Here is a 17,125-nt window from a genome sequence, read left to right as displayed (position 1 = left end):
AAACAAGTCTTTCAAATATTCTCAACCGCGTAACCATGATGGGGATGGGACACAAAGTGGATAATGATCATGAAGCGATTCGCGGATGGACGCAAGCAGAAAAGTATAATTTGATTCAAGCTTTAAAGGCTGGAGGACTCAATAATATGGAGTTGATACAAGAAAGTGTACCGACAAGAACTGCTGAAGAGTTGAAAGCCGGACTCGCTTATTATAAGAGTGTGGCGCTTCAGCATCCACTGCTGACTGCATTGGAAGAAAAAAAGAAACCGAAGAAGAAGTCATCAAACAGGAGGAAGGCTAACGGCCCCATACTGCAGTGGCAGCAGCAGTTAGCGAACGCTTTGGAACCTGATCAACTGCGTACTGAAACTGCAACTGCAGTTAGAATGTTGGCGGAGGCTGAAGACATTCCGGCAAAGGAACTCACCGGAAATATTGATTTTAGAAAAGTGTACCATCAGATTGCCAATGCTTTGGAGGGAAGAGCTATAGACTTCGACGCTGGGACAACTGCTGTTTTGCAAAAATGCTTAATGGACACGGCAATGAGAAGCAAGGCGCATCTTAACCCGAAGATGAAAGATTTCTTGAAGAAAATTGAAATGCCAGATAAGGAATCGCCACCAGTTACACAAGCTAGGCCTACCTCGAATGCAGAGCTGGCTGTACTCAGACACTTGACTACTCAAAGGAACTACAATCCATTGAATGTGCCCGAAGAGCTCTTGAAGAAGCCGTCTGGAACTACCGCGGCCAAGCGTACTTAAGGCTACGGCCGTCATATCGTGGCAAAGACGCAACATGTATACTGCGTCGTATAATATAATCAACCATTTCGTCGATTTTATGAAGTCTTTTCTTAATTAATACTACTCTTTCATGGGAATGAAAACAGAAAGTGAGAAGGAAAAGAAGAGAACAAAAGGCTGGCATAGTCTGCTGCAGACAAAGGATTCGAATATAGTATAAGTAGGAAACCTGAGGAGAGCATAAATTCAAAATTTGTGTGTGATGTAGGTACCTCGGTACCTTAAGTTGGATTTTTTCCAGAGCGTATTTTAAGGCGTTTTACCTTTTTCTATGTCTATTACCAATATCTAAAAATGTGTGTATTGTTCATTGTATTAGAACATTAAATATATCACATTTGTAGTCTGACTAAGAATTTTATTTATCCTGACCTAATGATAACACCTCAGAAAAGCCTGTCGCAATATATGCACGCACATAGGCCTCTTTCAATTATATACGGGTCATATTCGGGGGTAAGTAAAAACACTGGTACTCAGCTGCATCCGGGTCCAGCATCGTAGTAGAAGGGGTCACCATCGCTGTCGAATCGATGATGAAAGACCTCGGTCTCGTTCTCGACAGTCAGTGGGACTTTGGGCCGCATTTCTAACACCTCGCTTCCCGATTGTTGGCCGCAGCTTCTGCGCTCTCACGCTTGCTGCCCAACCTCAGGGGACCCAATAGGAGGTATTGCCGGAGGCTCTATATGGGGTCGTGCGGGCGATGGCGCTCTACGCCACGCCAATGTGGGCGAACACCCTGACGGCCCGCAATCATGCAGTGCTGCGAAGACCTCAGCGAGCGTTATCACGGCGGTCAGGCCCATTATGAAGGAGTGGCTGGAGAGAAGCCACGGCGCCCTCAGCTTCCGGCTGACGCAGGTTCTTACCGGACATGGGTGTTTCGGAAAGTTCCTGTGTCGCATAGGCCGGGAGCCCACGCCCGAACGCCACGACTGTGGCATCTGCAGCGAAGACTCGGCGCTGCACACGTTGGTGGAGTGCACAGCATGGGCAACGCAGCGCCGTGACCTAGCGGCGCTGGTAGATCCTGCGGGTAATCTTTCGCTGCTGGCATAACATAAAGTATAAATTGATAAGAAATTGATTAATGATGAGGCACGATTCTATACTCCTATGCAAAAATTTGTATACAAAATTTTAAATTTTGTATAGGAAAGGTATTTTCAAACTTCCTAGCCATGGCGGAATTTGCTAACGCTACTCATTTATAAAAATCTCATCCGACAGGCGTTGCATAGCAACATAAATCAATACAGCCGGACTTATTACCTAAGAAGGTAGAACGCATGTCCGGTAAGCGGCGCGGGCGGGTGCATTTGGGGAGGCGTTGCACCCCTTGGCCCCCCACGGCCTCGCTTGCAATCAAAATAGATCCTGGAATCCCGGGCTCAGCTAACAAGCTCCCCAGCGCCGCGAGGGATGGTGGGCCACCCTCTCGCGCAGGCTCCGTGCAATGCATCCTGCACCCGCCGCCGCCCGGTAACAAAACAACAGCGATGTCAGCGGCGTGAGAGACGAGAGGGACGAGGGTACATCAAATAGTAATAAATCAATACCTGCAGACGCACCTGATATAGCTATCTATGAGAAGGTGCGCGCACTTAATTATTATGTTCCGGGTACTCCGTCGTTTTTTTAATAAGTATACATAGCATTTACTGTTTGAAACAAATGAAACAAACTGAAGTTGTATTGTACTGCATGCGTCTAATATGAGATCGCAGATTCGATTCTCACATGAACTAAAATCGACAGACGATTATTATACTTACAACTAAAAATTGGTTCGACCCGAGACCCTGTAGATTCTAATATCCTTTAAAATGAAATTATATTCAGACTTCAGCCTACTTTGAATAAATGACTTTTGATTGACTATTGCAGCTCATGATACAGGATAGTGTGTAGGTAACTTTCAAAGCCTCTTTTCAATGAATAAATTGATTTTGACTTTATTCTATGTACTAACTAAGGGAAGATTTTTCAATGGCCAGACAACTTTTATCTGAAGAATATGTTTGACGTATTGGCAGTTTTGTATAAAAATGTGTTAAACCGCTATATTATTCCTCAGATGAAAGTTAACTGATGATTGAAAAATTGGTCCTAAGACCCATTTCACTGGTTGCCGATAAAGTGTAAGTTGGTTATCCGATAGTTAATACACCTGCCAGATATGCTTTATGCATAGGTATTATGCTATCCGAGAGCTGTGCCAGATAAGTTCCGGATAGGCTGTCAGAGACTGTTTCAGTAACAAGTAAAACTGGCCATTAACCTTCAAAAATGTCAGTAGGTTTAGAGATACTGAGGTATTCATTAATGGAATCATGGATTGTCCATGAAAGCACAAAAAAACGTTTACTTTAGAAGTTTGAATTCATATTTATTATATATAATTAATAAAAATACAATGATATTAACAGGTATATTAAATAAATTCAGCCTACAAGAAGAAGCGTACTGGAGACAAATTTATACGGTGGTATTTCTAAATTTGTGGGGGCTGGCCCTTTCCTGGCCCTACCCAAGTTATCAAAGTGACTGCCATGGCAAGGGCAGTAGAATCCACCAGGCCAGTCGCCAGTGTTCGGAATGGGCACACATCCCAGGTGGGTGCAGATGCCGATGACCACAAGCCACTCCTTTTGTTGCGTGCGCTCTGCTTCCGTCTGAGGATCACGTAGCGAAGATAGTGGTGTCTTATTCTCATGGTTTATTTCAGAAGTACTCCTATTTTTGATGAACAGTGGTTTTCCCCGCCATTTTATGGACATGCAAGTACCTGGCAAGACTTTCGATATATCTACTTCAATGGTAGCGAGAGCAAGGACGTCTGCAGGAGCATCCATGAAGAGAACGTATTGGACCAGATGAGCCTTAGTGCCGTACGCCGAAGCGAGTAGGCCAAAAAGTCCAATAACGTACACGTATCCCGGTTTATCATCACCTGAGCCCCAACTAGTTTTTCGCACATCTTTGTATTCAGATTTCCTATAATCATCAAAATTAGGAAAGTCAATGTCCCGGTGTAGACGCGGGTATTCTTTACAAAATCGTACTTGTGTGCCTATTGTTGGTCCAAAGAATATACGTCGGTTCCCTGTACACGCCCTCGGTGGCAACCTTTCAGCGTTCCTTGCATTGCACGTATTGTTCTTGAGGCCATGATTGTCGCTGTTCACTAGTTGCAACGACTTGATACCGCCACGGCAACATGGAGTTGTCCAAAAATTAACACCACCTAAGCGAGCGCAACAACTATTCAAAAAATTCATCTCGTTGACAACAGTGGATCTATTTTCCACTATTTATATATTTCTGGTATTGCAAAAATGCTTTCATTATTTGACATCAAAATATAACAATTATTTGGTGAGATATCGACAAATCTTGTTATATGTTGACAGCAGGAGGTTTTGACAAATTGATTTCGAATTACAAAAAAATATTTATAAAGCATTGAGGTTCTTATTAAATAAGTTTCAATTAATCCCGTTGATGAGGATAGCATATTGGCAGGGACAGTAAGCTATAGGCACTGATGGTGAATTTGATAAAGAAAAGCATTTGCGGGATACCTTTCAATAAAATAGCCTTGTTTCTTTTTTTTTAATCATTTTCTGGCCATAAAACCTCCACTGTTGAACATAGGGCTCCCTCTTAGATTTCTTTAAAAAGGCTCCAGTTTCTACCTACTCATTAAGCCAACTAACAAATTGGTTGCATAATGACATGTTTTCATCCATGCACGATATCAGTCACAAGCATTTAGTAACATCATCAGCATCAGCAAATATTGCGACAAGCTCACTAGCCGAATACACTATTTAGACTTTTTTACCTTAGGTACGTTAATACCAATACTTTGAGTAGATATCTTTCTTCATACTTTAGGCAAGAAATTACTAGGAATATTGGTAGTCCGAGAATCGCTGCGGAGACAAAGCATTTGTTGCATAATAGGCCAGAAGTCATGTACACTCTCATGACAGGGGAGTTCATGGTAATCCTACTTATTAATATTGTACAAAGGCAGCATTAATTAACTGTGTAAGTATGTACCTTCCCTCTACCAAGGTACTTGTGGCTACCACATAATATGTTTTTTTTTTTGAATGGGGATATGGACATGCATCATGGATCTTTGAACGTACCTAAACCTCAGTCATGGAACATCATAACTATTACCTAAATACATAGTACCTTCCTTTCAAACTAAAAAAGTTCTATTTTTCAAATTGAAAGGATAATACCTATTCATCCCTACTTCCCTACTAATATTATAAATGCGAAAGTAAGTCTGTCTGTCTGTCTGTAACGCTTTCACGTCTAAACCACTCAACTGATTTTAATAAAATTTGGTACAGAGATAGAGTTGATCTTGAAAAGGAACATAGGATAGTTTTATCCCGGAATTTTGAATAATTCTCTTGGAAACGCGATATAACCGAACTCTACGCGGGCGAAGCCGCGGGCGAGCTAGTCTCCCATCAAATACATTTTTATATCCTTTAGTCAGCAGTGTAAACTGCCACCAGTTTACTCAATCGTAAAGGATTCATTAGACTTTGATTAGACTTATGTGCAATATTTGAATGAAGGTGGCCAATGTGATCCACAACACATTTGGTACAAGTGCCAAGGCTCTATGACGTAATGCGTGAAAGTGTGCAAGCGTCGCTCTACGGCAGTGGCAGTACGGCGTACGCGCATCGCAGACGACAGCCGCACGGATTGCCAAGTAAGTTACTTCATATTACATCAACCATCTCGTAATACGGACTTTAAGCAAAAGCGAATTTTTAATTTTTGTCGAATATAATGAATTGAATTTAAGTTGTTTAAATATTTTCTCGGCTGTATACTAAAGTTATACAGCGATATGCATAATGCGAACATAATATTTACTAGCTGTTCCCCAAGTTTCACAACAACAACTTCCCGCACCTGGATAAAAAGTAGCTAGGCTAGCCTGTGTACCCAAAGACAATAAACCTACGTGTGTACCAAAGTTCATTTAAATCGGTCCAGAGTTTTGGTGAAAAGGGCGACAAAGACCCAGAGAAATAGTTAATTTCGCCGATGTATTTGTACCTAGGGAATATTATTTAGTATGCTTTCAAACAGAATTTCAGCCAGTTCTTCAGTTTTGTAGACGAGGGGTGTAAGGGATATTGAATTGACTGTCTGTACCTTATTGTTCTGAAGTCTCTAAGAACCCAGGTACCTATTTCAGCTAAGGTATAACTTTAACAAAAGAGTCTCCATCGTCGTCAAAGTTAATTACTTTACGGTACGCTAGAAATATGCATTTTATTCCGAAAAGTTGACTTCAATATATTTACACATTTTTAAATTAACGAAGCTATACCTAACCTACCTTTTGTTGAGTTACATAGATGCAATAATAATATGGAATAATACTTTCGAAGTTAAAATACGCACGCCAGTATTATGTTTTCATGACAAAATATCAAAAACACCTTGCTGTTTGTACTGCTCTGCTAGGTAGGTACGTAGAAATAGAAATTCCTTGTCGTAAATCATTCTCGTTATATCAAGGTAATTAGACATAGGTAGGTAGGTACTTATTAGATAAGTAGGTAATACCGGTTTAATTTAACTAATTAATAAATATGTATTCAGTTAGTCTATTCATTTATAGGGTACCTACCTAAGCAAAAATTTTTTTTACAGCCAATGGGTCATCCCCCCTGGAATTCGATTCTACTAATTTAATAATGTGTCAATTCAATCTCAAGTAATTTTAACCTTAGAGCGCGCATTCTGCTACTATAAGATCAATCTTATTCCAATGACATTCGATTGGACTGCCATTGCTCTATCTAGTGACAGATTCTTATAGAAATTCTGCACTAAGGATCGGCTTAGGTATTAAATGTCTCTGAGTGTGTCCATTAGTCTAATTTACTTGTTTATACATGGTTTGCACGCAATTATAATAAGTTCAATTGTATACAGTTCTGATATATTTATGTTATCTATTAATAAAGACCTTTAAAAATCAATCAATCAAATCAGTAACGATCCTCGTCCTCTGGACACCATCATTTTGGGGAGCATTATGACATCTCTGCTCATCACTTTGTCCTCTATGGTTTTTACCAAAATTATTGGCTTTTTGGTTGGGCCTTCGTTTACATTTGAGTACCCTAGGTACTCACTGTGCTTACCTAACCAGTCTTTATATAAAATAGGCCGTAAATGAGTCTCGAAAAAAAAATGAAAAAGTAGATTTTATTAACGTTTTATATTAGCTTCTCTAGGTAGGCTTCTGTATTAGTAACAGTGGCGACGAAGACATACTTAATATGAATCTACTAAACAAGAATTTAACACTAAAACACCATTTAATACCTATACTCCGTTTGAGTAGCACTTAACTAAAGGTTGATAGGATTTTTTACATAAATCCTACATCCTACACTAATTTAAACAAATAAACTACTGTTTTAAATAAAAGCTCAGTTATTTGGGTAAGTAACAGTTATTATTATATTTTGGTACATTGATTTTTAGCCACATATTTAAACTTAGTTTTAATATCAACATTATTTATGTTTAGTTAAGTGCCTACTCAAATGGCGCTAGATATTGCATTTATATGATTAAATACAACCACCACGAAATATAGCCAAAACCAAAGGAATATTGTTATTGTAATATAAGAAAGTGTGAGTACAACGGCCGAAAATTTCTTTATAACGCATGAATCAGGTATAAAAAAACATGAAATAGGCAGTACTATAGAAGCTGTAATAACCAGCATACACATAGCAAAAAGGATCCAAACCCCTAAAAGCAGGCTCCCGGTTGATTTGAACGCCAGACCAACGAATAGCAGAAAACTTGCACAGAATAATAAGAGAGAAGTCATTCCAATAATTAAGAGAACAGCTTTTTTCATTCCGCTGTCCACTGGCTGTCTGTTCAGGAAATGTGCCACAACACTGTCTTCGACAAGGCCATATAGTACTACCCCCGATAGCCCGCATCCACCCATACTTAATCCACACAATGAGATCAAATAAGTTCCGTATTTTGGCGGAAATATTCCAAAACATTTTGGTACAACAGGCACCGTATCCATGATTGGTTTTGCGTTTCAACTACCGAATTTTGTAATGGAAAACTGCATGGGATAATTTAATTAACTCAATATTTATTGCCAAGTGCTTATCTGTTACACATTGTGGTATTTGAATTAACGTTATTTATATAATATTACTGGAATTTATCCAATTTGATTTAATTTAGTTTTGATGTGGTTTTGATTTTGAATCATTCATTATTGACAACATGGGGATGCAACTGAAGTACAATAATTTTCTGAGGTTTTTTTTTAGAAATGCGCCATCTAGTGACGGATGCCCCGTAACTTGGGTATTTGTACTTCGTTTTAGTCACTAGATGTCACTGCACCTTAGACCGATATTTCATCGATTTAATAACAAATCTAAAAAAAGTTTTGTGATTAGAAATATTAACAAATATTGTAATTAAATAATTTTATGATTTATTTTTAATTCTTTTTTATCTATGAGGACGTCTTAGTTAATCACAATAATCACACTACTTGAAACCACTTGAAACACTGACGATTGACATTGACAGTCGACCATACTTTTAAATTAAACCGTTTTCCGTTTTCTAACGTGTTGGTTTATTCTGAGTGTTATTTTCTGGTTTTTTTATTACGATTGTTGCGTGTTCCTGGACTCTGATACTGACTGCTTCTGTGATTGACCTGGCTTCGTATTTTGGACCTGTGATCTACTGCATTTTCATTGACCCGGCTTTGTATTTTGGAACCTCGATCGACTGCTTTTACATTGACCCGGCACCGTATTTAGGACTAGAAAATGCGTCCAGTGGATCGTCTTAGGGGCGGAATGCCATCAACGTCAAGATATAAGTGCTACTTTGATTGTGACAATGACGGTAAGTTCAAAACTTTTAACTTTATAATGCACGTAATTTATCTTTTGCTGATAGGCTGCACAATATCCATTATTGTCATCCGTGCAATCTGTGGTCATCATAGTCCTTGAGTCATCAAAATCTAAGATGCACTACCACACACACTCCTGTCCTGACCCTACACAAACAATTGAAACTGCACATTAACTTTTATATCCAATCAAAAGACTCGGAATCTACGTATAAGACAAAGCCCGCTCTAGACGACCCTCTGACCAAATAACTTCATCAGGTTTTAAAACTATGATTTTACAGTGGCGTAGCATGGGATTCCGCCGCCCGGGGCAGGTATATTTAGCTGCCGGTCAGTGGGTAGTCTTAGGGGCGAGCCCCCTTATTTAGGTACTTATTTAAATTCAAATGACTACAATTTAATAAAATTCTAAAGATGGTTTTGGCAAGAAAGAATTATTATTGATATCGACTCATGACCAGGTGCGGTCTCAGCCCATGATTTTGGGATTCACTAGGGTGCTGGAAGGAATACTTTCAGAAATTGTTACTGGCTCTCTTTGATATGTAGTGCAGCAGTGTGAAAATTTTAGCATCCTACCTAGGATTTTGTTGATTCATACACTAATGATCTATGTATAACTTTGTCGATTCATACAGCATGCAACAATATTTTTTGCAAACTAGGATATGTTAGATTTTCCTTTAAAGCTCAAAAAACATAAAGCCTTGTGTGGACTAAGCATTTATTGTCAAATTAAACGAAAAACAAGCAGATGTAAAAATTCAAGAGCGAGTCGAAAAATTTAGTACCCTGCCTGCCTGATAGGTTAGATCTTCTTTTAGTAGACAAGAAGTTATTGGGAGGTAGGCTAGAAGTATAGATAGATATCTATCTATCTTGTTGTATTTGTTATGGTGGTGGTGGTGGTATCTATACACACTATGTACACCATAACAAATTACAATTTAAAACTTAATAACTAAAAGGGGTGTAACAATGGGTGGTCTTATCGCTAAAAGCGATCTTTTACAGACAACCTTTAATGTATAGTGACTCTTCTCAAGAAAATTGTATTATGGGGTGGCATAAATAGGAACTGACAATGTAAAGGCGGCAAAAAATGCCTTTGCCTCTACTGTCAACGCTATCAGCTTCTACTTGGCTTGATGCTGCAGCTAGGCGGCGGTGCCGGCCCCTAGAGTAGCGCCACCCAGGGCCATGGCCCCCTCGGCACCCCCATGCTATGCTACTGTGATTTTATTTACTTCAACTGTGGTGTTCCTGTTCTAGTACTGCTAGACCTCAGCTATTATTTCTAGTGTTAGATTAATATTCAAGGATGGTATCACAGTACATTACTAAAATTTTATACATATGATGATGATATCTATTACGGTATTTTAATGAGAGTGAGTTGTTCATGTATAAAAACTTCTTGATTTCAGGCCCATTGCACCGATTTCCTAAACCTGAATACCCACATTTGGAAAAGTTTAACTCGTGGAAAAAAGTACTAGATAAAGCTTTACAAGAGAAAGGCGACATCTACATTTATAACCAAATTCGATTTTGCGACAGACATTTTGAAGAGTGTTACCGTTCAGCCAGTCACCGACTTACTCCAAATGCAATACCAACTCTAGGTACCTACTATTTAGATGTCTTATGTTATTTAAATCTTAATAGAAACAAAACCACATTTCTTTGCCTTCGCTGTAATAACAAAATTGTTCCTCAAATATTAAATAAAATTTTCTACTGAATAATCTAATCCTAATTAGAAGAAAATAAAATGAATATTATATACCAAAAATAATTGATGCAACATGCTATCTTCTAAGAATTAAATGAATATTGTTCTATATTCTACATAATTATACAGTAACTATAAATAATTTCATCCTTTTGCAGATTTATCTACATTACCAGTTGGTCAAACTCTTGAAGGTCCATCGGGACATGTCGAGGCAGACATGTCGAATTTATTAAACATTTCGCAAGATAAACTTGCTGTCATTGAGCCATCCAGCTCTACCCACTATCATAGTGATGTACAGAATGCATTACAGACAGCTGAACGCCCTAAAGGTAAATATTTTTATTGACAATTGACCTTTGACTTGTAACATTAGGTTTTCTTTCCATCATCAGGATTCCAATTTGTTTCCACTGTAGGGTCATAAAACTTCTTGCAGAGAGAGAGAGTGGGCATTTAAGCGTACATAGGGAAATAAGGACAGAGAAAGCGACTTTGTTTTATACTATGTAGTGAAGCCTATGTGTTATTACATTTTTTATAAGCTATATTACTGTAAAGTTTCATCTAAATCCGTTTAGTAGTTTTCGCGGGAAAGAGGAACAAACATCCTCACAACATTTATAATATTAGTACTAGTATAGGATTATTTCATACTAACTGCGTCCCGCGGTTTCACCCGCGTATACCGGAATAAAAAATAGCCTATGTCTAATTCCAGGGTATAAGCTATCTACATACCAAATTTCATCCAAAGCCGTTCAGTAGTTTTTCGTGAAAGAGTAACAAACATCATCCAAACTTACAAACTTTCGCGTTTATAATTTTAGGTAGGATTATTTCCGCACTTGCAGGAATCAATAAATGTAAGACAATAACAAATCTCCGAACTTGTAAACCTGAATTAAATGGATTAATAATAATAACTTGATATAATCCTACAACTTATGTGTCATAATAATTATTCATCCAAATAGCTAGTTCTAACCATCCATACCATTTTTTCGTTGGTAGAAAAGGCCCAAAATGTATGGAGTCTGAATGATCTTCTTTATATCCATTTTTGTTTACCCATAAAATCCCCATAAAAATATTTATCAAGCTTGTATCTGCTGTTGTAGGGAAGTCTCCACTTTTGTATCTGTTCCTCGAAGCCTACCTATTCCAATCTCTGGTCATAATATAATAACAGAACAATATTATGTAACATATTTTTATCACAATTCTATTAAAACTTTGTGTAACACTATTTCTTTGATCTGAGGTGTAACATAATTTAAATTACAGGTTCTAGGAAAAGAGGGACTTGTCAATATTTAAAACGAGTCGTCACCTCCAAAGAGAAGGAGATAATAAAGTTAAAACAGAAAGTATTGAAGCTGAAAAAGAAATATAAGGAACAAAATAACAAGAAACTCTCTGCAAGGAAAATTTCCACATCAAAATCATTTTTGAAAGAGTTAAATAAAATGCCTGCAACAATAAAAATATTTACTTCCCTCAAATGAAATGGAAAAAGAAACCACGAGGCAGGCGATTTACATTTAACGAAAAATCATGGCATTGACCATTTACAAACAGAGTCAGAAAGCTTACAACCTCATGCGAAAAATGTTTGTCTTGCCATCAAAGCGCAGCCTACAAAAAATGTTGAGTAAATTTGAACTGAAACCAGGCTTCAATCCTGATATATTTAAAAATTTAAAAGCTACAGTAGCAAAATTGCCGGCAGAAAAAAAGTTGGTCAATTTACTGTTTGATGAGGTATCATTGGCTCCGGGTGTTTTTTACAACCCTGCCCTAAAACAGATAACTGGTTTTGAAGATTTTGGGCACAGACAAACAAAAAAACTCGCAGATCATGCCTTGGTCTTTATGATCAAGGGTATAAAAAGCAAAGTGAAACAACCTTTATGCTTTTCATTTTGCCAAGGTGCCACGAAAAAGGACGATTTAAAGAAGCTGATCAAAACAATAATAAAAGAAATCTCCAATACTGGATTGATAGTTATTGCCACTATATGTGACCAATCAGCCACAAATATTTCTGTGATAAAAAGTCTTCAAGAAGACACAAAACGCAAATATTTACAAGAGGGTAATGAATATAGGACCCAAGCCTTCGAGTTTGAAGACCAAAAGGTCTTCCCATTATTTGATCCTCCACATCTTTTAAAGGGAATGAGAAATAATTTACTCGCCAAACATTTGAAATTTGTACAAGATGGGAAAACAAAGTATGCAAAGTGGGAACATTTGGAGATGCTGTTGAAGTTAGATGTTGGGGATGATGAAATTAGGCTTGTTAATAAATTAACAGAAAACCATGTTAATAAAGAGAAAATTCCAAAAATGAAAGTGAAATATGCTGCACAAGTTTTCAGCCAAAGGGTATCATCAGCATTGAGATTCTTAGCAAGTAAGTATGCTTTTTATTGTTCTCATTATTTTCTCTATATTTAAAAAAAATTGCTATTAATTTACTAAATTAGATTTTTATTTTTAATTTACATGTTTTAACCATCTTCATTCTCCACAGACAAATTAGAAAGTTCATTATTTTTCTTTAAAATAATATTAGATGTCCTGGCTACATTTATAAGTTCAAAAATATTTAAAACAAACAATTGAGATGCTATTTCTCTCGATAAAATTCAAAATAAAAATACAATTCATATCTAATAATTTATCTAAAATTGGCTATGTCAATATTTAAGATGCATAAGATATATTGTTGGAATAACATTATAAATTGAAATGAAATAATAAATTAAAATTATCATATTGAAATAAAAATTTGAGACATTATGAAACTACAAAATATAGTTTAATGTTGGTTTCTTACTAATTATATTTACACCCACAACTATTTACTGAACCAACTGATAAAGACGCACAGTAAATCGTTACTGCCACTTTAAAGTTTGTAAGTTTGTGCCTTTTCGACACAGCCGTGAGGCACACCGTTTAATTTTTAATTAAATTTTTGTATTTTTGTTTTTTTATTGTGTCCCCTAATCTGGGTCGAATAAATGTATTTTCTTTCTTTTTTCTTTAATTTCGGTCCACAATAGCAAAAAAGATTGATATGAACTGTATTCTAGTACTTATTTAATATATTGTTTCAGAACACAACCTTCTTCCGGCGGAGTGCGAAGAAACTGCTGATTTTCTACTCATTATGGACAAACTATTTGATTCTTTCAATGGACATTCATATACAGGTGATCCAAAATTTTCAAGGGGTGTGTAATGAATAATTCTCCTCATTTTAGATTATGGACAGAGGTAGTTCCTATATTGGATTCAATGACTTTTAAAACTATAAAAAAACGGGATGGTACAGAAGAAGTAAGATATGAAAAAGTGCCATCCCTTCAAAATTGGATCCACAATATTAAAACGTTTAAAGAAATGTGGGAGTTTTAAAAATCAAATATAAAGTTACTAGCCTTTTAACCAGAAATTTCAATCAGGACCCTCTTGAAAATTTTTTGTAACATTAGAAGTAATGGGATACGAAATGTTAATCCCTCGTGCCTACAATTTATTAATGCGTTCAAAACTTTGTTACTTAATAATTTAAATTCGCCCCATTCTGTAAGTGCCAACTGTGAAAAGATGAAAATAAATCACTGCAATCTTTCAAAGATCTTCTTGCTGAAAAACAAAACAATGAAATTGAATTGGTTAGTGGTGATTTTCCTATTGATTCTTTAATTAATACAATGAACCAAATTAAATGGAATGACTCGATTTTGCATGCCGAATCAAAAAATATGTAGCAGGATACATTGTAAAAAATCGAAATGTAAAGTGTTCAAAAATGTGGAACATGTACTAATGATATATTAAGAAAGGAAATTGATTTTGAATCATTTAATTATGAAATAGATTATACGAAAAATCCTTATTTAATGCATGTGATGATTTTATAAAATTATTAAATGAAATATATTATATGATTGTTGCATGTTTACGAGATTCACCTGAAATAAAATATCTGAAAGAAAAATGAAATTTTACATCAATTGCCATTGTGATTTTAGTATAATTACTTGTATAGTTCATAAAAATAAATTAATTGATTTTATAATTAATATGTCAATTAATTTAATCATTCACAGTTGGTGCACCGGGGTTAATAGAATAATTAACGGAAAAATAACAAATTTCGATGTAAATGATGAAATTAAGTTACAAGCATTTAAATATTGTAATACACATAAAAAAAGGAAATAAAATATACTTAGCCGATAAATGTACTCTTTATCTTTTGTTTTTTTATTATCTCCCATAATATTATTGACTAGACTAGAAGTTGGAAACTGAAAACTGGAAACTGGAACTGGAAATTGAAATCACTGTTTTAAATTCAATTTACAGTAAATTGAATTTAAAACAGTGATTTCAATTTTCAAATTTAAAAACATATTTAAGAGAACTCTTGAAAAGCGCCATCTACCCTAACCATACATGAAGTAACCACGCCATCTTGTGACGGGGGCCCGTTAACTTTCACGCTAGTAAGTTGTTTTGAACGATGAGTTGCGTATCTATCTCTATATAGTGTATTATCTATGATTGACAAATGCAACCACAGCTGAGTAATAATATAATTTAATAAAGAGGTTTATTTCAACAAAATCAATACCACAGAGCATTCACTATTAGGGCAGGGCCCTCACATTATATGTATAGGTAGTGCCGCTAGGCGCTTTGTTCATGAGTAAAAATAAAACCACAACACTGCAGCACTGCAGTCATGCTCTAAGCTATGATGTTGACTTCTTCTTAGAGTATCATGTTCACAGTTCAAAACCAATTGGAAAGGAAATTTTATTTTGCAGAATGGCGTTTACATCAATCTTAACTCTTTTGCTGCTGGTGGGGGGATGCATCGCAGCGCCTGTCGACGATCCGATTCGAATCGACCTTCCAGTTTATGATCAACCACAAGCTGGTACAGACGAGCAAGTGTCTCAACCTCTGGACCCCGAGAATTATCCAGGAGGCGATCGGAAAAACGAAGGAAATTTTGTAACTTATAAACTGCAAGCGGCTTCTAATTTGCTGGGAAGCGCTTTGAATGCGAAGGTAGCTAAAGTTACTAAATTCCATAATGAATACTTACCATCCCAGTAGATGAAAATGTTTTATACTATACCTGCATCGTATGTTATTACAGGCTAGCTCTCATCAAGCAGGTGGTATATTCTCTGCACCAGTGCCTACTTTGGAGTCGGCTGTGGAGGAAACCGAAGGTTACGGCAGTAAGAAACTGTCCGTCAAAGAGAATTTACAGGGCGTAGTGGCTGGAATATTTCAAGTGAGTATATTAGTAGCCTTAAGCACTTGCAATCAAGTTAGAAAATGTTTGTCGCTGGGTCAGGTTCTGGTGACGGAAACCCCGAGAAATCACTAAAAGTCGGGGGCAAAAAATTTAGACAACAACCTACTTGTAGACAGTTTTTATTTTTTGTATTAAAGTTGTTTAATCACAAAGAAAACGAATGCATTTCCAGCCGGAGCCGATAGTGGATACCATAAGCGAAGAAGAGAAGTATGGTAACTCTGGAGACAAGTTTTACAGCACTGGTAAAGCTTTAGTTGGGGGTGCTGAAGGTTTATCCAACTTCGTCAACTCCATCCTAGAGGTAAGATTACTTTCAAAGTACGCAGTTCAGATAGACATTTCTTGTAGTAAGAAAATCAAAAGATAGATAAAATATTGGGAACGACTATTAAACTATCAAGTACCAATCTGACCCGCTGAAATTGATACTTACTTTTCATTTCCCAAATGAAACTGTTTTTGCAGTGTATCGTCATTTTATTGACTTAAAAATTCGGAACTTTCTGATGCAATATGCACCTAATTCGTGGATACTTAATAATTTTCTTCTTCAGGTGCCAGGAACAATTTTTAAGCAGATCGCCCGAGCCGCTACAGAGAAGCTTAACAATTTGGGTGGGAAATTAATAGGCTTAAATAAATAAAACACTAGGTACGTGACGACTTAAATCTTCGAAAGTCTAAATATTGAAAAAAAAACAGCATTTGAATCATGTTTCCGTTTACCAAATTTGGATTAAGCTCAAAAACTAACAAAAGTCTGGGATCATGGATTTCAAGAGTGAAATTCGAGTATCTTTGAACATACCCGTGGAAAAACTCGTAGGATTTTTTTACTGAGACCGCCGAAATTTGTCAGACAGACTACCGCTAATGAATCCTTCTGTAAAGCCAAATAGAATGAAAAAACATGAACCAAAAATTACCTATGTGCCTGCACTCAGACCCACCGCCAAACAGCAAAGCGTACTGTCTGCGGGGGCTCTTAGTTAGATAAGTGTTTTACTATAATAAAGAAAAATAAATGTACAATTAACTGTATTATATAATGTTATATTTTTACTTTACGAATATTGTTTTATTATCTACCTTTTCTATTGATGCCGTTGGTGACGCAACGTGAGTAAGGTTTCCAAGAAAGCCTCTATTATTTTATTTTTATAAATTAGGTACTTCAACGACTTATCAACTATACAATTAACCGTAGGTTTTTTCACATGCACCACATTATGGTG

At 36.6% G+C, this 17,125-nt stretch overlaps 3 protein-coding genes across 3 annotated transcripts; 1 reads left to right on the top strand and 2 right to left on the bottom strand.

Annotated features, from left to right (window-relative positions):
* Positions 1-3,178: 3,178 nt before the first annotated feature.
* Positions 3,179-4,264, bottom strand: LOC110374513 (ubiquinol-cytochrome c reductase iron-sulfur subunit). The gene has a single exon (XM_021332249.3). The coding sequence runs from the start codon at positions 4,094-4,096 to the stop codon at positions 3,260-3,262; it is 837 nt and encodes a 278-aa protein (XP_021187924.3). The 5' UTR covers positions 4,097-4,264; the 3' UTR covers positions 3,179-3,259.
* Positions 4,265-5,407: 1,143 nt separating this feature from the next.
* LOC110374502 (uncharacterized) lies at positions 5,408-16,957 on the top strand. Its single transcript, XM_021332232.3, has 5 exons — positions 5,408-5,562; positions 15,385-15,631; positions 15,723-15,863; positions 16,060-16,191; positions 16,445-16,957. The coding sequence occupies exons 2-5, from the start codon at positions 15,386-15,388 to the stop codon at positions 16,532-16,534; spliced, it is 609 nt and encodes a 202-aa protein (XP_021187907.3). The 5' UTR covers positions 5,408-5,562; position 15,385; the 3' UTR covers positions 16,535-16,957.
* On the bottom strand, positions 7,144-7,932 carry LOC135117497 (uncharacterized). Its single transcript, XM_064036859.1, has one exon. The coding sequence runs from the start codon at positions 7,930-7,932 to the stop codon at positions 7,420-7,422; it is 513 nt and encodes a 170-aa protein (XP_063892929.1). The 3' UTR covers positions 7,144-7,419.
* Positions 16,958-17,125: the final 168 nt, after the last annotated feature.

This window comes from Helicoverpa armigera, chromosome 1 (assembly GCF_030705265.1).
Source record: "Helicoverpa armigera isolate CAAS_96S chromosome 1, ASM3070526v1, whole genome shotgun sequence".
NCBI lineage: Eukaryota > Metazoa > Arthropoda > Insecta > Lepidoptera > Noctuidae > Helicoverpa > Helicoverpa armigera.
This window is presented reverse-complemented; position numbering and strand designations above follow the sequence as displayed.